The 24,820-nt window shown below is 33.9% G+C and overlaps 1 protein-coding gene and 1 pseudogene across 2 annotated transcripts; one reads left to right on the top strand and one right to left on the bottom strand.

Annotated features, from left to right (window-relative positions):
- Positions 1-174: 174 nt before the first annotated feature.
- Positions 175-23,334, bottom strand: LOC120168099 (annotated as a pseudogene).
- LOC120168097 lies at positions 3,733-21,542 on the top strand. 2 transcript variants are annotated; one of them, XM_039176925.1, is made up of 3 exons: positions 3,733-3,743; positions 19,520-20,981; positions 21,230-21,542. In XM_039176925.1, the coding sequence occupies exons 2-3, from the start codon at positions 19,600-19,602 to the stop codon at positions 21,468-21,470; spliced, it is 1,623 nt and encodes a 540-aa protein (XP_039032856.1). In that variant the 5' UTR covers positions 3,733-3,743; positions 19,520-19,599; the 3' UTR covers positions 21,471-21,542. The 2 variants fall into 2 exon arrangements, with proteins under 2 accessions (XP_039032856.1, XP_039032855.1); XM_039176924.1 differs by lacking the exon at positions 3,733-3,743 and adding an exon at positions 19,151-19,285 and having other exon boundaries at positions 19,508-20,981.
- Positions 23,335-24,820: the final 1,486 nt, after the last annotated feature.

Raw genomic sequence — 24,820 nt, 5'->3', positions numbered from 1 at the left:
GGGACTTTCTCAGCCTCATCCGCCCGGCATCTCGGCCAAAATGCCGTGTGCCGAAACGTGGATACAGGCACCCCTGGTGCTTTTTTTCGTCAATACCGACACCAAAAACTTAAATTACAATGCAATGTGCATGGAAGATAGTCGGAAACCCCTTTTTTATCATTCCAACTCGCAATAGACAAAGCATAACAAAGATAAACGTCTGAAGATCTACTAAACTGGTACTCACCTAAAGCACGATAGTCAAATGACTGCAAATACAACTGTTATTAGTGAGCTAATTATAATGCACCAGGGCTCCCAGGGATTCCGAAGCAATTCTCCTTGTTCATGTAACCCTGCAAGGAAAAATCCCGACGAGACATATAGCATGAGGGAACAAAACATGGATTTTAATTGCAACATATAGTTTCTTTTAGAATTTCAATAACAAAGAACAGCCCTGCCATACTTACTCTCACTTATCAGAAGAGTTGAAATAACTGGCTGGCAGGTAGATTTCCCCACCAACTGCACCATGTTGTTCACCGCTCACTGTTTTCTTAGCAGCCAGGAACTCAGCACTCATAGCATCAATCCCCTGTTGCATGGCTTCCTCCAGGTTCCTGTAACCATGCTCCTCGGCATACTTACGAACATCCTCTGTTATCTTCATAGAGCAGAACTTTGGTCCACACAGGGAGCAAAAGTGAGCAACTTTGGCACCTTCAGATGGCAGTGTTACATCATGGAAGGACATGGGGGTCCAGTGACAAAGCAAACTGGTCCATCCATCGGAACTCAAATCTCGCCTTGCTTAATGTATCGTCTCATTCCTGAGCATGTGGATGACCCTTGGCTAAATCAGCAGCATGAGCAGCTATCTTATATGCTATAACACCAGCCTTCACATCGTCTCTGTTTGGCAACCCAAGGTGCTCCTTTGGAGTAACATAACAAAGAAGTGCTGTGCCAAGGGCCCCAATATTGTCTGCACCAATTGCAGAATTGATATGATCATATCCTGGAGCAATATCAGTTGTCAAAGGACCAAGGGTATAGAAAGGTGCTTCATTGCACCACTCAAGCTGCTTTTGCATATTTTCAGGAATCTTGTGCATTGGGATGTGTCCAGGTCCTTCATTCATTACCTGAAATGCGCAAAAATGAAAAACTCAAAAGTCCAAGTTATATGAGAATACAACAAGCAATGTTCTCGGTTTGACAACTGACAGATCCCAGAAATGAGATTGCCAATTACGTGATATTGCATGTTATATTTTCATTTGAAACAGAGATCGACATTTATTACCTGATATCAACATTTTAAAAATCAATGACAATGTTATTAAATAATCAAGACCACGCAGAGCCACTAATATGTCTCAAGTCAAGCAGTACTTCTAAACATTTTATAAACAGAATGCAAAAGGGGAAATTGTGTAAGTTGCAATGAGATACCTGTACTTCCTTTTCCCAAGCCCTACGAGTCAGTTCCCCTTGGGTTAAAAGCTCAGCAAACTGAGCAGTGTCATTTGCATCATATATAGATCCAGGTCTTAGTCCATCCCCAATTGAAAGTGCCACGTCGTATTGGTTGCAGATATCTAGTATGTCATCCCAATGCTCATAAGCAAAGTTCTCTTTATGGTATGCCAAGCACCATTTTGCATGAATAGATCCCCCGCGAGAAACAATTCCTGTCATGCGCTTTGCAGTTAAGGGAATGTATCGCAAAAGTACCCCAGCATGGATGGTGAAGTAATCTACACCCTGCTCAGCTTGCTCAATCAGGGTGTCCCTGAAGACTTCCCAACTAAGATCTTCAGCAATTCCATTTACTTTTTCCAGGGCTTGATAGATGGGCACGGTTCCAACTGGCACAGCAGAGTTAATTAGGATACATTCACGGGTCTCATGAATGTGGCGTCCAGTTGAAAGATCCATAACAGTATCAGCACCCCACATTGTTGCCCATTGAACCTTGTAAACTTCCTCCTCAATAGAACTTGCAACAGCTGAATTTCCAATATTTGCATTTACTTTGACCAAAAAGTTCCGTCCAACTATCATTGGCTCCAACGCTAAGTGCTTTTTGTTGGAAGGAATGATTGCCCTCCCACGGGCAACCTCTGACCTAACAAATTCTGGGTCAAGCTTCTCACGAGTAGCACAATATAACATTTCGTCAGTAATAATTCCCTGCTTCGCATAGTACATCGAGTGTATCTTGGGACACCAAGCTTTTCTCGTCTATCGACCCAATCCTTGCGCAATTTAGGGAGTCCTGTTTAAAGATGTCATGCACAATACTTGGCATTTAGCTTAACCACAAAACTAACAATATCATTATATCCAATATATGTAAGGAACAGAAAGTAATAAGAGCATAGAGAATACTCAAACAAACAAACAATATTCATCATGAATAAAAAAGAGGGGAGTTTGTTAAAACAAAGTTGAAAAAGAGTTAATATTAAAGCCTTCAAAAAGGAGAAAAAAGATAAAAGTAAGCTTGAGCTTCCTACCAATACGTGGATCGATGTTTTGAGGACCGCTGGTGTCATATGTGTCAAAGTTTGGCACATCTCCGGATAAATGCACCCTTTGGAAGGGAACCTTGAGTGTATGGCCAGATTGTTCATGAATAACTTCCCTGAAAGATTGATCATCCATTAGAAAATAATTTAAAGCTAAAGGGAAAGGAAGTAGAACCAATAAGCTACATATATAACCACATTAACCTGAATTCCTTTGAACTCTTCGGGAAACATTCTTCAAATGATGGAAGTGGCACAAAATCAGGAGAAGCAGGGTTTATGGTATGTTTCCTCTGTTTGCTCTCCGAATTGGTTGTTGGAGGATCAAAAGTTAACGTGGCTTTAGGAACTGAACTCATAGAAGACTAATGTATGTTTCTCTATGAGAGGAATTTGGTCAACATGAAGAAAGAGTCATAAAGAAGGAAGAGAGTGTGTCTAGATAGTTGAAGGTTCGACCCTCCTATCGGTCTATCGGTCTTGATTGAAAGATATTTATAATAACCATACTATTCTAATTAGTGGTGTAAACATTTACTTTTTAAAGGGCTTTTATATGCACCGTAATTGATTTAGAAATTTATACTTTGAAAATGCCGGTTCCTTGAAAACTCTGATAAATGGAGGAGTTTATACGAGAGTCTAACAGAAAAAATATTGGGAAAGAAAAGAGAGGAAAAGAAGCCATTGATCCATGTATTATATTGGATGAAGAGATAAGGAGATTGAGGTGGCATCGTTGACGTACACGTCCCTATTTTTCGTATCCATTAAACCCCGTACTGTGAAAATTCAGATACCCTTTCCCCTGATGCAGACAATTAAGCCTCCAACGACGTAGACAGTTCTACATCAATGCACCCATTTCTCCCTCTTGGCTTAAAGCTCAATTATTTGGATAACCCGTACAATTTCCATCGCATGCATCCCTCAACCTTTATCTTTGAACACCTTTACCTAAACGTTGAATTCTTTTCAACCCCCCTCCATGATTGATGCCATTTTTATCGTTTGTTTGGTGGTTCTTCAAACGGTGATTTTGCCTGTTCCAACTATTTATGGATTGAACTCTTGCGGCTAAAAGACACCCAACTTGCGATTTTATTACTCCGACTTGTAAGAAAAATAGTGTTTTGGGCAACTTTTCATGTCGAGACACAGCATATGCAATCTGGTTCTAGTGTATTGGCTTTGACGAATTGCACGCACCCATTTCTCAGTAAAGTTTACCAAGTGTCGATTTCGCAGTGTACTGAATTTGATACTTTTGGCTATGATGGTAAGTAAGTGGAGTCGAGGTGGAGTGTTGTTTGATTTTATTCAAATAATTTAAAATTAAGTTCGATTCAATTGAGAGCTCATGTGCTTGAGATTGTTTAATTCAAATTCGAAATAAAAAATTAAAATTTGATTTGATTTCGGAAAAAAATTGAATTCAAAATATCATCATACTTAATTCGATTGAAATTTGATCTCGAGTTTAAACCTGAAACTTGAATTTGAAATATTATATTTTTAGGGATGATTCTTCTCGATCCATCCTGAGATATTTCTATAATATTATATGATATATATTTTTGAGCCTACCTAGGACCAGCTTAGAACCACAACTTCCACCCACCCGTAATACTTATAACCCTTTTCCATTGGATGGGTCTACTTTGTTGACCTGCTGAACAGACCCTAACTGTTGCCAACTCACATATTAATAAGCTTGTATCTATGAACAGAATCATGATGCACCACTCAAAATAGCCCCGTATCTAAAAATATTTTTGAGAGTATATATATATATTAATAGTATAAAATTTTTAAATAAGATAAATATAAATAAAATTTTACAGTGAAAACTATTAATAAAATGGGTCATTAATCGAAAAGTATTTATATTTTAAGATAGACACAATATAATTTTAGACTGATACCATCAATAAAATAGATGATTAATAGAAAAAAAATCCAGATTTCAGAATGGGCACCCTAAGCTATGAGTGCATCCCGCCACTGGCTTAAAGTGTATTAGCTCTTCGCACACATAAATATTTAATTTCAATAACGGTAATTGGATTCTATTAATAATGGAAGGAATAAATATTAAAACATATCAAAATATAAAGATAAATTTAGAGATAATAATCACCAAAATAATCATACAAAAGAAACAATTAAAACTAAAGATACTAAGAAAAAAATATTTTAATGAAAATGACAACTAACATCAAAACCTAATAAATTACATAAAAACTCCTTATCTTTATCGAATGAGACACTTGACGAAATGATAAAGGAGTAGAGAGCGAACCAAATAATATGTCAAGCTACTTCGCTATATAATCTGATTACATCAACAAACCTTTTACCAAAAGAGGAGATATGGTTATACGTGACCACCGACTAGCTAATAAAAAAATAAATGTCGTGATAATTTTTGTGCGATAAACAAAACGACTACAAAAGGTTTACAAAAAAAACGTACCAAAAATAATGATGATCGTGCCACAATAACAAATAAAACACGTGCCAAAAGAGCATAAAAAATCATGTCACAATGACAGAAAATCTTATTTAAAATTAAAAAGACTCAAGTAAAAAATATAAAAGACATAATATATATATATATATATATATATATATATATATATATATATATATATATAACTAATAGTCATCGGCGGTCGAAAACCAACATTGAAATTAATATCGCCGCCGACTAAAAAAGAGATGTCGCAAAAATATTTTTTTCAATATTACGATAGATCATACCATATGCTACTATAAAAGGACAACAAATGTATGCTGATTAGAAATTCATAAAATGAAAACGAATGATTCTTATATATTATTTTTTAAAAAAGAAAAGATGTTTTTTCGAAGAAAATCAATCTGAACCGTCCAGAAGATTTTCCAAGTAAAATTTCAGCCGTTGTTCTTATGATGTCTTGCCCTTCCTATTTTCTTCTGCTGATGCAAACATGCAGTAAATTGCCTTCCCAAGCCTTTCCATTTTGGACCGTCGGTTCATCATCACCTTACCCAGGCTACCCCAAAAGACATCGTATTTCTATTTTTGGACCATCATAAAATATAAACAAAACTTTGCTGATTATTCACTATATATATATAATTAACATCATTTATTTGATTTATAAGTAACAAAGTTGAATTTCATTTTAAAAAACTTTGCTTCATAAAGTTAGGTCATAATAAATAAAATATCGGTTTCAGTTGCTTCAACTTTGAACTTTTAAATACAAAAGCTTAAACTTTACACTTATATTTTGCACATGTATAAATTCTAAATACGATTTAAATTTTATTTAATACGCATGTTATTACATTTATAGATGAGTGAAAGATATAATACATATTTAAAATAAATAAAATGAGAAATTTCTGCCACGCATGTAATAATGATTATTTTTTTTCAAAAATATCAATAACATCTTTTTAAAACTAATATATGTTCCATATATTAATTCAAGCCGAAAAATGTTTAAATTCCATGAACAAATCACAAAGCTACAGAAAACAGACATGTTTTTTCTTTTTTTATCAAAAAAGAAAAAAGAAAATAGACGAGTGTTTATGACGTCACAGTGAAAGGTCGGTGAAATTATCACGGTTTCATTAATATCCCTTGTTAAACCAAAACTTCATATCAGACGGTGATGTGTTGGACACGTACCACAATAAAAAAGCCTCAACCACATCCATCTCCACAACACTGGGTAGAGTTTTCGGGGTTTGTTCAATTTGTTCCGATTAATTAAGAATGGTAAATGTACGTTTCATTGTGTTATGGGTAAAGTACACAAATGATCCTCCAATTATAGGATATTATTTTATTGAGTCATTTGACTATTAAAAGTTATAAAATGATCCTTCAACTATAGGGAGTTGCTTTTTTTAGTCCATCGACCATTAAAAGTTACAAAATGGTCACTTGACAATTCATTATGTTCCAAACTCGTTTTTTTTCTATTAAAAATTGATTTTATCATATCTCAGTCACCAGGTTAATGTACAGTTCACATTGTCGTCAATTTTTTAATAGAAAAAAATGAGTTGGAACATAATGAATTGTCAAGTGACCATTTTGTAACTTTTAACAGTCCATAGACTCAAAAAAGTAACTCCCTAAAATCGAAAGATCATTTTGTAACTTTTAATAATTTGATGACTTAATAAAGTAATATCATATAGTCGAAAGAGAATATGAGAGTAATGCCATTTAAAGATGAAAATTTCATTTGCAAGAAATTTTTATAATCATAATTATTTTAAAATTTTAAAATTATAAATATAAGAAAATAAATTTGATTAACTATTCAATGATGAACAATCACAATGTATAAGTGTTGAATATTAAATGTGTTATTATAACATGCCAAGTTTATTTGTCCTATATGTTTAAATTAGAAAATTTCACACAACATAAACTTTTTTTTTTTTTTTAAATCACACAAATCAAGCTATTTTAATGATTAATGGAGTGATTGTTATTCTTAGAGGTATTCGATTCGAACACCAGAGGCTGCAGAATATTTAAACGTTTATTGTCAAATGATTAAAATTTTTTACAACATATATTACCACTTGTAAGCATCCTAGGTTAAAAAAATACTTTAAAATAGGTTAAAAATCCTTTAAAATTAGTTAAGTCATTAATATAATACAATAAATACAATTTTAATCGAGTAGTTGTGCAATTTGATATAAGATAAATTATACATATAACCATTTAATTATCATCTCTTTTTATTTTGATCATCAATCTTTTAATTTTATAAATAGAATCATATAATTATTTAAACGATTCAATCAAACTATATGTATTAAATTTTATCACATACTGTGAATAGTTATTGTTATATACACATTTGTGGTCAATGTTTTAATGGCTTAGTACGTATCGTTATTCATAATAACTTATTAAAATTTATAAACTATCTAGAGACTTAAATTTTACTAATTTTACAAAATAATTTATTTTGTAAGAGTACAAAATATAATTGATATTGTTATTTTTCATGAACGTGAACTTATCACTAAAAATTAATAAGACCATATAACAAACATTTTTTACAAACTTTAATTATTTATAAAATATATGGTATATTTTTAAAAAATTAAGTAAAAAATAAATATTAATATACAACATAAGTAAAATTTGTCTTCAAATAAATTTAAAGAAAAATCTCAACAAATATAACATGTTTATAAGTTTTCTAGAATAAGATTAAACAATTCGTGCACGAACCAACTTAATTAAGTAGTTAAAGGAATCATTGTTGTTTTTAGAGGTCATAGGTTTTAGCATCAGTGGTAGTAGTAGAGTGATTGAGTATTTATTATCAAATAATTGAGATTATTTAAACTATATACTACTTTATAATACTTTAATTTAATAAAAAAAATTATTATCACCCTAAATGCAAAAAAGTTGAGCTCACTCATTTATCTTTTGCAGATGACTTACTAATTTTTTGCAAAGGAAATATGAAATCTGTCTTGGGAGTCTGCTCTGTTCTGGATTTTTTCTATGATATTTCTGGACTTAAACTTAATGCATCCAAATGCGATTTCTTTACTGTAGGAATCTCAAGGAATATCATTGACTCTATCAAGCTCTCAACTGGCTTCAACCACGGTTCCTTGCCAGTAAAATACTTGGGAATTCCTTTAGTTTCAAGAAAGCTTAATGAAAAGGATTGTGAAGAGCTAATCCATAAAATTAAATCAAGGCTACTATCCTGGTCTGGTAAGCGTTTGAGCTATGTTGGTTGTTGAGTTAATCGATTGACGAAATCGGCCAAGAGGGGGTGAATTGGCAATTAAAATTTTGTGAAAGCTTTTGTAGAAAATTGAAAGTAATTGCGCATCGATTTAGAGTGGTTCGACTTTCTCAATCAAAGTCTACGTCCACTACCTTAGCTATCCACACTAAGGATTTTCCAACAAATTCACTATTTTGTTCTTTCTTTTGAGGCCAAAGAGATAACCTTACAACACTCTCAAGAATATACCCCAATTCTTTAGAACACTCTTTTCCAAAGAGAAGATTACAAATTTGCAAACTTACAAGGAAATCCTCACAAGGTAGATTGTTTGCACAATTCTAGAACAAAGAAAAGAACACTCAAGAATGAATATAATTGAGTACAAGTAGTGTTCTTGAAAGCTAAATGAATAATGAATGAAAAATAGGCTTGAAATGCACAAACTTGAGGTTTGATGCTTTCTCTTTGATTCTCTCTTGATTCTAGTTGCTTGTTGTTTCTTGTTTTTTATCAATGGCTTCTAAGCTTGTTTAAATACACCTTGAATCACTTCTGAATGTTGGGGATCATTAATGAAGTTATTGGAGCCGTTTAAGTGTGAAAACAATTAATATTTTTGCTTGGAGCGTGGGGGGAATCGGTACCCCCTCTTGGGGAATAAGTTCCCTAAGTGTAAAATTCAAATATTCGACCGTTGAACAGTGGGGGGAATAGATACCCCATGGGGGGAATCGGTTCCCTCATGGGGAATCGATTCCCTCCGAGCATACTGGAATTTCTCGGAGCAAAACCATTCAGGGGGAATAGGTACCCCCTTGGGGGGAAATAGGTACCCCCTTGGGGTGGAATCAGTTCCCTCTAGACAAACTGTAATTTTTGGCTTTGAAACGGTTCGAAATACTTTGTAAAATTGTTTTGAAATTATTTTAAGATTAAAACTTAATTTCACACTTTAGTAAGGATTTAAAATGAACTTTGAAATACTTTGAGTAATATTTTGATATTCGATTTAATATATCGAATATGCTTAGAAAAATCATTTTCAAAATTAAAATTCTTTTTATTTAATTTGTTATATCGAAACATCAAAATGTTTTCAACAATCTCCCCTTTTTTGATATAACAAAACATTTTAAGATTTTCTAATTTCAAAATGAATTTTGATTTTGAAAAATACTACTCCCCCTTACTTTAACACTTTTTCCCCCTTTTTGTTAAATCAAAAATACCCTATAAGACGTTTTAAACAAGAATTTTGAAAAACGTAAACCAATTGATTTATTAATATAAAGCTTAAGCTACTAAGATCACAATCAAAAGAGAGGTTAACCATTAGTTTCATAATCAATATTCATAAACATGTAATGTATAATTGGTCATATATGTCTAAAGATGCAAAATAAACACGAAATCCAAATCAAATGTATTAAACATAAGTTTGAACAACCAAAAATAAACAATCCAAAAGCATGTAAAATGTTTTAACAATAATGCAAATATCCAAGTTCAATCCAAACAAGCAAAGCAAAGATCAAAGTTCAAGCATCCGTAGGAGGACATAGCTGCCATTTCATGAGTGAGTGCATTAATACGAGCGTTGGTAGCTTCATTGTTTGCACGCATCTCCTGGAGAATTTCCAATTGTTGAGCTTCCATAGTCAAGAAGTGAGATTCTATGGAAGTGAAGCGAGAATCCAAGGATGCATAACGGAAATCAAATGTCTCCATAAATGATTTAAAATATAGAGGCACTTGATCTTCTTGTTGAGCTTGTTCCTTGTGCTGCTCCGACTCATCGTCGGCTTCGTCAATATCTTGCATTAATTGTTCAAGCTCGGGATCATCGTCACCTTCAGGTGGAGCTTGTGAAGAACTAGCTCCCGGAGGATTCTCAGAAGATCGAACCTATTCACCGGTTTCCTTATTCTTTATCCATCCCGCTCTCATTAAGGAAAGAAGATTAATTAGTTTTTTTATAGGGAAGACGACATCTAGACCAACTCTAAGCCCGGCTTTAGAAAATAGATTACTCAGAATGCAACCGTAAACTAGAGATGAACAAAGTTTTTTATTAGGAACAAGATTTACGGTTTCAACAATTTCAGCAAAAATAATATGAGGTAGGTTTATTTTAATATTGTTTTGGAAATAATGTAACCACCAAAGATCCAAGGCTCTAAGAGTTGAGTAACGACTTTCGGATGGTCGAAACCACCAAGAAATCATTAGATGAAGAAAACGATCATGAAGATCTAAGATACTCGCACTATCCCTTCTTTTATAACAAGAACCTAAAAACTGTTTTCATTTGATATACCATCATTATCTAATCCTAATTCATTGGCTATGTAAGCCGAGTCAATATGGAAGAATTGTTCTAGGAGATAGGAACGAACTCCTATGGTTTTGGTTTGAGCTCGGTTTTTAATACAAACGACATTATAATATAATATGCGAACAAGTTGATGGTAAACTATAGGTTCAAGGTCACTAAGTTTATCAAATTTTCACTCTTGTAAAAGAGGAAGATATCTAAAATTGATATCTATCATAGCTTGAAGAGAAGGGATACGTTCTTCTCTAATTTTGTAAGAGTCAAAATATTGATAATACCAAAAACGATGATTTCTAGGACCAGGATGATTGAAGCACGAGTTTTGGATAGTCATATTAGGATCAACGGGATTAGGAATAAGAATTTCAGGAATAGGAGGAGGATTTGGAGGTGGATTTAGTTGTTGGTTTGAACGACTAGATGAAGACCTAACACGTTTAGGATTTGACATGGTTTAAGAAAATCGGAATAGAATGAATAACCTGCAATTATAAAACACATGTATGCAATGTAATCAATCCCAAAACTCAATTGAGTCCTTAATATTTCAAGGTTCTCTAAACCAATCCTAATGGACAAAGTTTTTTGAAAAACTTATTGAAAAATAAGGTTTTGAAAATCAATATATGTATAGTTTTCATAGCAACAACATAATTTAATCAAAACACAATAATTTGAAGAAAAAAAAATTTATTTCAACAATTTCAAAGAATTTTGGAAAATTCTTGTGTTTTTGATGAAATTAGTTGTAAAATCTAGTTTCTAATCACTACACAATCAATGGCAATCACTATTTCAATCTAGAACTAATTAAAACTAGTTCTATGTTCAAAATTTGATAAAATAAAAGTTTTAGAAAAATACCTTGAAGATTTTTGGATTTTGTGAGAATGTGATGATTTTTGCTCTAATTTGATGATTCCAACAGGTTTAGGAGATGATTTTTGAAGTAATTTCGATAAGAAACGTTGTTTTTGAATCAAATTGATGATTTGGGAGAGAGAAAGAGAGAAGGATAACGGCGAAGAGAAGAGAAGAGAGGGTTTGATAATTTTGGGTGTTCTGCCCGTGTTAAAAAAAACAGAACCCTAGGGGGGTATCGATTCCCCTTCAAAGGGGGAATCGGTTCCCCTTCAAGGGGGTATCGATTCCCTCTGCCCTATAATTCAAAAAATATGTATTTTAAACACTCAAAATGCTAAATTAATATTTTCTAAAGGTATTGATAACTCATATATCAAAAATTAATTATGTTCAATCAATCAAATTAATCCTTAAACTACATTTGAACATAAATTTAATTTTTCATCAAGAATCATAAACTCCACCTAACTAATAGCAATGAATGTAATCAGAAATTACTATTATAAGCATTTTTCATTTATTCTTTAAAGTGCTAAAATTATTTTAAACACTTAGTGAAGATATGTAAGTTAAACCTAATTCTCTCCTAAGTGTCCAAAAACGTTCCTTGTCTAAAGGTTTTATAAAGATATCCGCTAATTGATACAAAATATCAACAAATTCTAGAACTACATCTTCCTTAGTGACATGGTCTCTAATGAAGTGATGTCTTATTTCAATGTGCTTAGTTCTAGAGTGTTGGATGTGATTTTTAGTGAGACAGATAGCATTAGTATTGTCACACTTGATAAGAATGGTACCTACTTCAAGTCCATAATCAAAAAGTTGTTGTTTCATCCATAACACTTGTGCACAACAACTACCAGCTGAAATGTATTCCGCTTCAGTGGTAGATAATGCAACACATTTTTTTTTTTGAAAACCAAGAAATCAACATATTTCCAAGGAATTGGCAAGTACCGAAGGTGCTTTTCCTATCTAATTTGCATCCTCCATAATCCGCATCAGAAAAGGCATGCAAGCCAAAGCTAGAGTCTCTAGGATACCAAAGTCCTAAACTAGGAGTATCCTTAAGGTATCTAAATATTCTCTTAACAGCTAGTAAATGTGATTCCTTAGGGCATGATTGAAATCTAGCACATAAGCAAACACTAAACATAATGTCTAGTCTACTTGCAATTAGATAAAGTAAAGATCCAATCATTGACCTATATAATTTAACATCTACACATTTACCTCCTACATCTAAGTCATGCTTTGTTGAAGAGCTAATTGGAGTGTCATGAGGCTTGCCATTTTCCAGTCCAAATTTCTTGAGCATATCTTTGACGTACTTAGCTTGATTGATGAAGATGTCATCTTTTCTTTGCTTGATTTGGAGTCCCAAGAAAAATGAGGGCTCCCCCATCATGCTCATTTCGAATTCGCTTTGCATTAGCTTAGAAATTTTTTGGCAAAGAACATCATTTGTAGAACCAAATATTATATCATCAACATAAATTTGAACTACTAATAAATCTTTACCTTTATGCTTTAAAAACAATGTAGTGTCAACCTTCCCTTTTGAAACCTTCCCTTTTGAAAACCATTTTTCAATTAAAAAGTTTGACAATCTTTCATACCAAGCTCTAGGAACTTGTTTTAAACCATAAAGTGCTTTTGTCAATTTAAGAACATGATCCGGAAATTTTGAATCTTCAAAACCTGGAGGTTGTTCCACATACACTTCTTCTTTTATAAAACCATTTAAAAACGCACTTTTAACATCCATTTGATATAATTTAAATTCATGAAAACATGCAAATGCTAATAATATTCTAATTGCTTCCATCCTAGCTACGGGAGCGTATGTTTCATCATAGTCTATACCCTCTTCTTGAGTATACCCTTGAGCAACAAGTCTAGCCTTGTTTCTCACTATATTACCACTCTCATCAAGCTTATTCCTAAATACCCATCTAGTACATACAATAGATTTATTACTAGGCCTTTCAACTAATGTCCATACTTTACTTCTCTCAAATTGATTTAACTCTTCTTGCATAGCCATAATCCAATGTTCATCATTTAATGCTTCTTTAATATTCTTAGGCTCTATGCATGAAATAAATGCAACATAATTACAAATATTTCTAAAAGAAGATCGAGTTGTTACCCCTTTGGATGGATCACCTATAATCTCACCATCCTTGACATAGTTGTATTCTCTTGGATAAGATACTTCCCTTTCTTCAATGGTTGGATTCTCGAGATGATCATGAGTTTCCTCATCTTTCGTTTCTTCCTTTGATGATGATTCTCCAACGTCATGTCTAACGTCATTTGTATTTATAATACCTACATCATAATTAACACAAGAATCCTTCCTCGGAAGGAGATTATCATCGAAAACAACATGTATAGACTCTTCTACAACTAAAGTTCTTTTATTAAATACTCGATAAGCTTTAGAATTTAAGGAATAGCCCAGAAAAATTCCTTCATCATTTTTAGCATCAAATTTGCCAAGGTTTTCTTTACCGTTGTTTAAAAAAAATATTTACATCCAAAAGGATGAAAATAGCTAATGTTAGGCTTTTTATTTTTGAAAATTTCATATGGAGTTTTCTTTAAAACTGGCCTAATCATTACTCGATTTACAACATAACAAGCGATATTTGTGGCTTCTGCCCAAAAATATTTTGGAAAATTATTTTCACAAAGCATGGTTTTAGCCATTTCTTCTAAAGTTTGATTTTTCCTCTCAACAACTCCATTTTGTTGAGGGGTTCTAGGTGCTGAAAAATTATGGCTAATACCATTAGAATTACAAAACTCATTAAATCTAAGATTTTCAAATTCAGTGCCATGATCACTTCTAACACTAGTGATAGAGTAACCTTTTTCGTTTTGGATTACTTTTGAAAATGTGATGAAATTTTCTAATGCTTCATCTTTAGTACTTAAAAATAGAACCCAAGTATATCTAGAATAGTCATCTACCAAGACAAATGCATATTGTTTTCCACCCAAGCTAGTAGTCCTAGTTGGCCCAAAAAGATTTATATGGATCAATTGTAATACTCTACTAGTTGACACATCATTAATGGATTTAAAAGAAACTCGCTTTTGTTTTCCTTTAACACAAGCATCACAGATTTTATCATTATCAAATTTTAGTTTAGGCAGCCCTCGAACCAATTCTCCTTTAACTAACCGTTGCAAAACACTCATGCTAGCATGTCCTAGTCTCCTATGCATTAACCAACTATCATGCTCATCCTTAGCAACTAGGCACAAATTAGTCATATTAATAGAATCTAAATGCACCATGTATATGTTTCTTATTCTATGACCAACAAGCATAACCCGATTAGATGCAATTTCAATGACTTTACAACCACTAATTTCAAACATGACATTGAATCCCTTATCGCATAATTGACTAATACTCAATAGATTATGCTTTAATCCATTCACATATAACAAATTTTTAATTTGTATGGAAGAGGTATTACCTATAGTACCATTACCTTCAATGTGACCTTTTGAATTATCACCAAAAGTCACTTCTCCTCTATTTTGGCGTTAAGCTCTATGAACCGGCTTTTGTCTCCGGTCATGTGTCTCGAGCATCCACTATCAAGGTACCATGAATTTGGATTTGTTTCCCATGCCTTGTAGCAATGCTTCTTTTCCTACAAACATGGATTAATTTCTAATTTTTGGTACCCAAATTCTTTTGGGTCCATATTCATTAGTTTCTAAAATCCTTGTCCCCTTTGGTATCCATTTATGAAGGACATCATTATCTTTAGTAGTAATGAATTCTTTAGGAACCCATATACTCCTAATAATTTTACCATTCAAGGTTCGTTGAGGACTTCTATGATTGTAGCTTCTAAAACTTTTCTTAACAAAGTTGGATTTTGAATTCTCACATTTTTCAAAACTTTTTGTTCTAACCTTATTAAAAGAAGTTTTAAGATCATCAATCTTCTTTTGATGATCATCATGAACTTTTGAAAGTAAGTTATGCAAATCAGTATTTTTCTTTTCAAAATCATTAATTTTGATTTGCAATTCTTTGATCTTACTTTCAAGCTCATTGTTGATCTTGGATATAAGACTATTTTCGTTTTTCAATTTTGAAATATCATTTTTGTATTTTGAAAATAGAGTTTTATAATACGAAGCCAACCCATTATAATCCTCTAATAACTCATCATAAGATAATTTATCCAAATCGAATGAGTTAGAGGTTACCTTAGAATCTTCCCCGATAGCCATCAAGCACAAGTTTGCAACTTCTTGTTCCTCTTCATCGGAACCTTCTTCATCGCTCCATGTAGCTACATGAGCCTTGTGCTTCTTTTTGGATTGACCATTTTTCTTCAATTGTGGGTAATCATATTTGACATGCCCCGGCTTTTTGCATTCATAGCAAATGATGTCTCTCTCCTTCGATTCAGTTTTGAAGCCTTCATGACGTTTGAATTTTCTTCCTCGGTTGGGCATCATCAACTTTCTGAATCGTTTGGAAAATATTGCCATTTCCTCGTCATCATCATCCTCATTCGAATCACTCTTATCTTTTATGGATTTGAGAGCAACTCCAATATTTTTCTTCTTCTCCTTTTTCTTTGGTGTCTTGTTAATCTTATCGAGGTCCACTTCATCTTCAAGCATCATTTCATGAGTGAGAAGGGAATCGATTAGTTCTTCAAGAGTTAAGGACGTTAGGTCCTTAGACTCGATGATTGCCGTCTTCTTTGATTGCCACGATTTTGGAAGGGAGTAGACTAACTTCCTCACAAGCTTTTCATTTGAAATGATCTCTCCATATGATTTGAGACCATTGATAATCGTTGAAAATCTATCCGTCATAGCTTTGATATCTTCATTTGGTTTCATCCTGAAATTTTCATAGCTATGCGTTAGAATACTAATTTTAGATTTCTTTACCTCATCGGTACCTTCATGAGTGACTTGAAGTTTGTCCCATATTTCTTTAGCTGTTGTACAAGATGAAACACTTCCATATTCATCTGGTCCAAGAGCACAAAATATGATATGGATGGCTTTGGAGTTGAGCTGGAACATTCTTGTCTCTCCTTCACTCCACAATCTTGGATGAGTGAGAGGCTTTATGTATCCTTCTTCTACGGTATTCCATGCTCCCATGTCACTTGCTTGAATGAAGTACATCATCCTATTTTTCTAATAGGCATAGTTATCCCCATTGAAGAAAGGAGGCTTGTTGACGGGCATCGAATCGAGACCAGAGTCGAAGTTTGAAGTAGAGGCCATTGATGACTTTGATTATCGATGTAACTCTTCCCGAATCGACTCAAGAGGCGATTAAACCTTCAAATGAGTTAGGCTCTGATGCCAATTGTTGAGTTAATCGATTGACGGAATCGGCCAAGAGGGGGTGAATTGGTAATTAAAAATTTGTGAAAGCTTTTGTAGAAAATTAAAAGTAATTGCACAACAATTTAGAGTGATTCGACTTTCTCAATCAAAGTCTACGTCCACTACCTTAGCTATCCACACTAAGGATTTTCCAAAAAATTCACTAATTTGTTCTTTCTTTTGAGGCCAAAGAGATAACCTTACAACACCCTCAAGAATATACCCCAATTCTTGAGAATACTCTTTTCCAAAGAGAAGATTATAAATTTGCAAACTTACAAGGAAATCCTCACAAGGTAGATTGTTTGCACAATTCTAGAACAAAGAAAATAACACTCAAGAATGAATATGAGTGCAAGTAGTGTTCTTGAAAGCAAAATGAATATTGAATGAAAAATAGGCTTGAAATGCACAAACTTGAGGTTTGATGCTTTCTCTTTGATTCTCTCTTGATTCTAGTTGCTTGTTGTTTCTTGTTTTTGATCAATGGCTTCTAAGCTTGTTTAAATACACCTTGAATCACTTCTGAACATTTGGGATCGTTAATGAAGTTATTGGAGCCGTTTAAGTGTGAAAACAATTAATATTTTTGCTTGGAGCGTGGGGGGAATCAGTACCCCCTCCTAGGGAATCGGTTACCTAAGTGTAAAATTCAAATATTCAACCGTTGAACAGGGGGGAATCGATACCTCTTGGGGGGAATCGATTCCCTCCGAGCATACTGGAATTTCTCGGAGCAAAACCATTCAAGGGGAATCGGTTCCCTCTGGACAAACTATAATTTTTGGCTTTGAAACGGTTCGAAATACTTTGTAAAATTGTTTTGAAATTATTTTAAGATTAAAACTTAATTTTACACTTTACTAAGGATTTAAAATGAACTTTGAAATACTTTGAGTAATATTTTGATATTCGATTTAATATATCGAATATGCTTAGAAAAATCATTTTCAAAATTAAAATTCTTTTAATTTAATTTGTTATATCGAAACATCAAAATGTTTTCAGCACTGGTCGATTGGAACTCATCAAGGCATTTCTCTTCAATGTTGCAAACTATTGGTGTAGACAAGTAGTTTTACCTCAAGCTATCATTACCAAGATCGAACAACTATGCTTCAGGTTGTTTTTGGAAAGGATATGATAAATCAGCTGTTGGTGCAAGAGTTAAATGGTCTAAAATATGTCAAACGAAGTATGAAAGAGGGCTCGGTTTGAAAAATTTAAAAAGCCGGAATAGATCTTGCTGGAGAAGGTTCAATGTGGGTTGCCTAGATCAAAGCTAATGTTCTAAAGGATAGAGATTTCTGGCAAATTGAAGTTAACACTTCCTACAGCTGGTGCTTAAACCATATTCTAAAAGCAAGAACAGAAGCTACTGCTGTCTTTGCTACTGGATCTCAAAATATCCGATCAATTTGGGAGGAAATTAGGGAGAAATGAGACAAGTCCCCTTGGCATAAATTGGTATGGTTTCCTTTACATATACCTAAACATAGCATGATTGCATTGATGACTTTGTTGGATAGACTTCCCACTAGAGCTCGTTTACAACGAATGGGTATTATTAATGATGCGAACTGTTGTTTTTGTAATGAAGCAATTGAAACTAGAGATCATTTGTTTTTTATTGCTATTTGACTTCTCATGTATGAAATCAAGTGCTGCTTCATACTAGACTGAGGAAGTCTTCTCAATATTGGGAGGACATGATTGTGCAAACTTGTGAATCATAGAGAGGTAAATCCCTGCTAACCACTTTCCTTAAACTTTCGTGGTACGCATTTATCTACACCATATGAGAGGAACGAAACAAACAAATTTTTCAAGGTTGCTTCAGATCTCCGGAAGATATTTTTAAAGCTATCAAAGAGATAATAGGGATTCAACTTAGAGGAAGGAAAATTACCCGTTTAGATTGTGTTAATATTCAATTTTGTAATACTTGAAGTATAGGTTAACCGATCATTCTTTTTGTTTGTAAGTTGTAATTATTTAGGGGTGTAATCGGTGATTGGGATTTTGAGCATGTATCAGACTTTGGTTCATTGGATAATAAAATCAATTTATCCAAAAAAAAAAATGATTAAGCAACCCGTGACCGGATATCTCCATCGAACAGATTGTGGATTCTGATCATAGGCCATAATTCGTAACCGGCTTAGCCGGTTAGATATTTTTTTTCTTTTATAAAATTACATTTTTATTTATTCAAAAATGCATTTTTTTTCTTTAAGAAATCAAGGAGCTGTGTCTGGGTAAAGAAGCGCCTTGAAATTCTCTCTCTCTTCCAATAAGCTTCCATTTCAAGCTTCGCCGGTGCTTCTAATCGGACGGCTGAAATATAGTTTTCCCCCCACTTTTAGCGAAACCCGTACTAAAAGGCAATCTAAGTAAGTTATTTTTTTATTAAAAAATGAAGAATTGTTTAATAATTTCGTAGGAAGCCTCGAATTTCACTGTTTTCGAGTTTAGAGATCCGATTTCCGTGGTAGCAAATGTGGTTTATAGATCTCAGTTAGAGGAATTCTTCCTTTGGAAAGTGTTTTCCATTTCAGTTTCAGGTGAGTGATTTCTAAGAAATTCTTTGTTTTCGCTTTTTAATAAATCTCCAGGTTATTGCCAAGGATAAAGCTTACTGTGGAGATTCCCATCTGTAATAGAAAGTTCTATCTTTCCCCTGAAAGCTTTTCAACAGCTTCAACAAATGGTAGTGAAAGTTGCGGAAACGGCGGCGCGTTTACAATGGTCCCAGCCACCATCTTCTTCCCAAGCTTTAGCATCGGCAGTCTCTTCGCCTTCCCTTCCGAGGCGTTGCCGTTACGGCAGCGTTCTTAATCTCAAGACCGTTCTAAGATTCAACCGGTCGGCTCTCTTCGTTACAAACTCAACCTTCATCCAACGGTCCCGGGAGAAACCTAGATCTGGAACTTCACGACGAGCCTGCAGTGCAAGCTTAGACTCCTCCGATGAAGAATTTTCAAAAAAAATTCAAGAATTGGTATTCAGATTCCAATTATCGGACAATGATGGAACCGCTAGCAGCACAAGTAACGGGAATGATCGAGATTCCGAACGGGAAAGAGAATCCGTTTTCGATTCCGATTCCGTACTGGAATCTTTGGGATTCAACGAACAATCATTGTGGGAGGAAAGAGGGGAAGAAATGGCCTCATCAAGCATAGAACGTAAAGCCAACAGCGTGGATCTTCCGCTTTCCCTGCGAATGATTAAGAGGAAATTACAATGGCAAGAAGGGTTCCGAGAGCCGGGGGAATCAGCTTATTGTTCAATTAAAAAGGCGTTTTCTTCGATGGTTTTCATAATCCGAGAGCTTCATAGTTACACTTTGCATATGCGAGAACCTTTGTATTACGAGGATTTACAAGGGATTCTCGTTAGAGTTCAAAAAGAGATGCACGCTTCGTTCGTTTGGTTGTTTCAACAGGTTTTTTCTCACACACCCACTTTAATGGTTTACGTGATGATCATGTTAGCCAATTATTCAGTTCATTCCATGGGAAGCAACGCCGCGAATCCAACGACGGGGACTTATGTTTCCACGGTAAATGTCCAAGATCAGAAGTATTCCAAGTTAGATTCTTCGTCGATAAAGTCGTTTTCGCTATCGTCATCGAGCGGTAAAACCATATCAATTGGCGGAAACAGTGGCGGAGGCGGGAAAGTCCGACCGGTCGCCAGCGGAACAGACGACGATGGATGGTTTAACAAAGCCGACCAATTCAGTACCATCTTTCCCGATGGCTTGTCATCTCCAGGAACAACAGGGGAAACACAGAGAGATTCAACGAAAGAGGGCAGCAGAGAAGAAGAGCTCACTCTTTGGAACTCGATGGTGGACGAAGCTTCGAAAATGATAGCTTCAGTGAGAGACGAAACGGTGGATCATGAAACAGTTGGGAGATTTGTATCGCCGGTGACGGCAATAATCGAACCGGACGGTGATCATGAAGACTATTTCAGAACGGAGCTGCTTTATCAAACGGAGTTGTCACGAGAGCCTAATAACGCCGTCCTCCTTGCCAATTATGCTCAGTTTCTCTACCTTGTTGCACATGATTACGACAGGTACAGAATCTTTGTCATCTACTCTTTCAATTTCATTAGTATAATTTAGTATTACTTAATCCCCCCCCCCAAAAAAAAATTTATAGTTTTTAACTGATCACTGAGCATCTGAATCAAAAATTGCTATAATATCTATTTCTTTGGCATTTTGTTGAACGAAATAAATTTTTCATGTGTGTGGTTCATAAGGTTGAGATGGTAAAAATCGTAATTACCCCCCTTTGTTTTTTGGTATTGAAAAAACGCAGAGCGGAAGAGTACTTCAAGAAAGCAATAGGGGTGGAGCCAGCGGATGCGGAAGCATACAGTAAATACGCGAGTTTTTTATGGAAGGCGAGGAATGATTTGTGGGCGGCGGAGGAAACATTCTTGGAAGCCATGTCGGTAGATCCAACCAACTCTTATTACGCCGCCAATTATGCTCATTTCCTATGGAACACCGGCGGGGAAGACACTTGCTTCCCTCTTCCCTCCCCGGAACAAGCTTGAAATTTTAGACAATTACCTCTGTTCCCCTGATTTTGTTTGTAAGATAACAAAATTAAAGCCTTTCTTATTTTACTTTTCGCGTGCTATTTTTCCATGATTAATCGGATAATCCAGGTTTAGGCATGAATGAAATTGAAGTAACTTGGAGAAAAAGAAAGGGCCATGTGTTCGAAGCTTGTGGTGCTGTTCTTTTAACTAGGCGTAAACATCTGGTCGCAAGGGGTGGCGATTCGGGACAGGTGGCTGATTTGAGGTGCATGGAATCGGGATGCACGTGAAGAATTCCGGAAAATACAGGCAAAGTTGGCGACTTTTTTTAGCACTAGGCGGTGCCCTCAGGGGTCCGGTAGTTGATATTTCGGTGTTGATGTCTCAATCTTTGATCCCAAATTTCAAACCTTTAATCTAAATCTATATATATATTTTCATATAATCACCTATATTTAATCAATTACTAGATTAATTCAGATCAATACAATTATTTAAACAAATATTAAGGACAATTTCTAAGGTTAGTTTTCGACTGAAAATAATATTTCTCCTATAAACTTTAATAGTTTAAGAGATACAAAAATCTATCTAAAATAATTTTCTCTCGTAATTGTAAAAGTCAGAACCTATTCTATATGTTCATAGAACTTTTTACTTAAATAAAAATTCTTAATCATCGAGTAATCTTCCGCTACTAAATTTATAATACAGTTTAACCTAATCACAAATTAGGATTTAAGTAGACTGTTAAAAAAAAACTATAGTTCGAATTTCAAATTTGTTTGATTCAAACTTAAATTAACTTCAACCAACTTTGATATGATCTTAAAACGATTTAATGCAGAACAAATCGATCTTAATATGACTTATAATGATAAAACAACGACGTGATTCAAACTTGTAATAATTAAATTTGAAAAACTCGACTCGAACATGAATAATATGATATCTAAACAATTTATATTTAAAATATTATGAGTAAGTAAATAAAATCTGAAACAATATGATTGTAAATTATATGAGAAGTTCAAAATTTAAATGATCAAATTTGGAATTAAAATCATTTGGATGTAACTAGAAATAAATAGTAGTAAGAGTAGAAGGTGGTGGTAGCATTAAAGAAGGAAGGCAAAAGCATGCAAACAAATGGAACCTCCAAAAACTGTGAGAAATTTGACAACCCATTTGGTATTGATTTTGATTTGAAGTGAAGATTTAAGGCCATGGCCATGTGTCGCAACCGTCTTTCGGTTGGGCCCCAGAATTGGGCTTCGACTTAAAAAATGTAGATTGGAGTCGCCACCGATCATTTATTTAAAAATAAATGGGTTGATCGGATACCCTATTTCTTACCTGATCTGCGTCTTACCAGAAATATGTCGGGCTCGGGAGTCGGTTACGGTCAAGGAAGGATTAGCACCCTTGAACCGCCCTTTCGGTACTACGTAATTTCCAGTTGTCTTAATTAAGAAAAATGACAAGTTAAATTAAAAAGTAAAGTTTCGATCCTAATTACTTACCCTTGATTGATTGAAAAAAAAATCGAGAAATGTGTTAGATAAAAAAGGTAAAGAAAACAAATAAGATACAAGGGAAAAATAAAATAAATAAGTAAGATAAGAAAAAAAAATAGTAAAGTAATAATTGTATATAGTAATATTTGAAAAAAGGAAAAATATAAATATATATATATATATCAAAGTATTAATAAAATAAATAAGCTATATATGTACACCAAATACTTAAAAATAGAAAATATACCCTCTCAATTCACCGAAAGTGGGGGCTTTAGTAAGAAATAAGACAAAAAATGGACCCTCTAGGTTAGTAGTATATAATATAATGTTTAATAATAATAATGATAAAGACACAAGGTTTTTTAAAAAATAATATAATAATAATAAATAAAAAAACGAAAATAATAAAAAATATATATATAAAGTTATAAGATATATTACGTAAATAAAAAAATAATCAAATAAAAATAATTAAGAATATATATATTAATAATAGGTATATAAATAAACTATTAAAAGTATAAAAATATATATGACTAGATAAAGATAATTACAATATATATAGATAGTAATATTAGACTTATAAGTAAAATATTAAAGAAATATATATATATATATAATAGTAAAATATAGTAAAAAATAAATGAAAATAATTTATATATATATATATACATATAATAATAATAACATGAATAATAAAAATAAATGAATAAAATATCCATATAATAAATAAAGGGACTAATATAGATTTTTAAAAAGCTCTTCCCCTCCTTTAACCGAAAATCAAACCAGTTTTTAAAAATAAGCCTCGGGGTAGATCTAGGTTCGAAACTTCGAAACCCCACCCGTTTTGGTCATCGGCGCAACCTACGTTTTGGGTTATTCGAACCAAATTTCAAGAAAAATAACGTGCACATGCAAAAGAAAGAAAAAAGAAAATGCTACCTTTTGTTTCCTTTTCGAATCCTTTACAATAGTTTTGCCTTTGTATCTTTCCGTGCTTTCCTCTATGTTTTTGTGTGTAAATCGTGTCTTACAATGGCGAGTTACAATGGCTATTTATAGTGCTTGTGGATCCTATCTTTAGGAGTTTAAATCATAAAATTCTATCATATTTTTTGAATCCTAGCAAAATTCTATCATATCTTTAGGAGTTTGAATCCTAAAATTCTATCCTATTTTTAGGAGTTTGAATCCTAGTAGGACGAAAAATGTGTGTTGACAGCTGCCCCTCTTTGCCCATAGTCGTGTAACGGGGATAGGGCAAAGATTAAAAGACACACTTTTCGTTCAGTGGAGTTGAAAATTAACTCTGATGTTTCAATAACTCCCTGTCGAATTGAGTTACGGATGACTCCTCCATCGTGAAGTCGAGTTCATCTTGAAACTTCTGAGCACTATATCCTTCGTCGTGAAGTTGGAATCGAACTCAAAGCTTTTGGCGAGTGGCCTTTGAATCGTCTTCTGGATCAAGATACTTCATCGTGAAGGTGAAACTTGACCTGAAGACTTCAGTGTTGATGCGTTACAGATGACTCATTCGTCGTGAAGTTGGGTCAATCTGTTTGTGAAATTGGAATCGTACAGGGCCCCTTCGCCGTGAAGTTGAGCCTGAGAATTGGATATCCTTCGCCATGAAGTTGAAATCCAAATATTGTTCCGAGTCCAATATCCTCCGCTGTGAAGTTGAAATTGGTTCTGGAATCGGGAAATTGTTTGATGACAGTCAGCCGCCCCTTCGCTGTGAAGTTGAGCTTGTGCTGTCTCGAGTCTAATATATTTCGCTGTGAAGTTGAAATTGACTCTGAACGAAATCTTGTTGACAATCAGCCGTCCCTTCGT

This window comes from Hibiscus syriacus, unplaced genomic scaffold (assembly GCF_006381635.1).
Source record: "Hibiscus syriacus cultivar Baekdansim isolate YM2019G1 unplaced genomic scaffold, ASM638163v2 tig00111708_pilon, whole genome shotgun sequence".
Classification (NCBI taxonomy): Eukaryota; Viridiplantae; Streptophyta; class Magnoliopsida; order Malvales; family Malvaceae; genus Hibiscus; species Hibiscus syriacus.
This window is presented reverse-complemented; position numbering and strand designations above follow the sequence as displayed.

Coding starts and splice junctions, on each gene's coding strand:
- LOC120168097 (XM_039176925.1), top strand. CDS start 19,600: ATGGTAGTGAAAGTTGCGGAAACGGCGGCGCGTTTACAATGGTCCCAG. Junction 20,982..21,229: donor GTTGCACATGATTACGACAG/GTACAGAATCTT, acceptor GAAAAAACGCAG/AGCGGAAGAGTACTTCAAGA.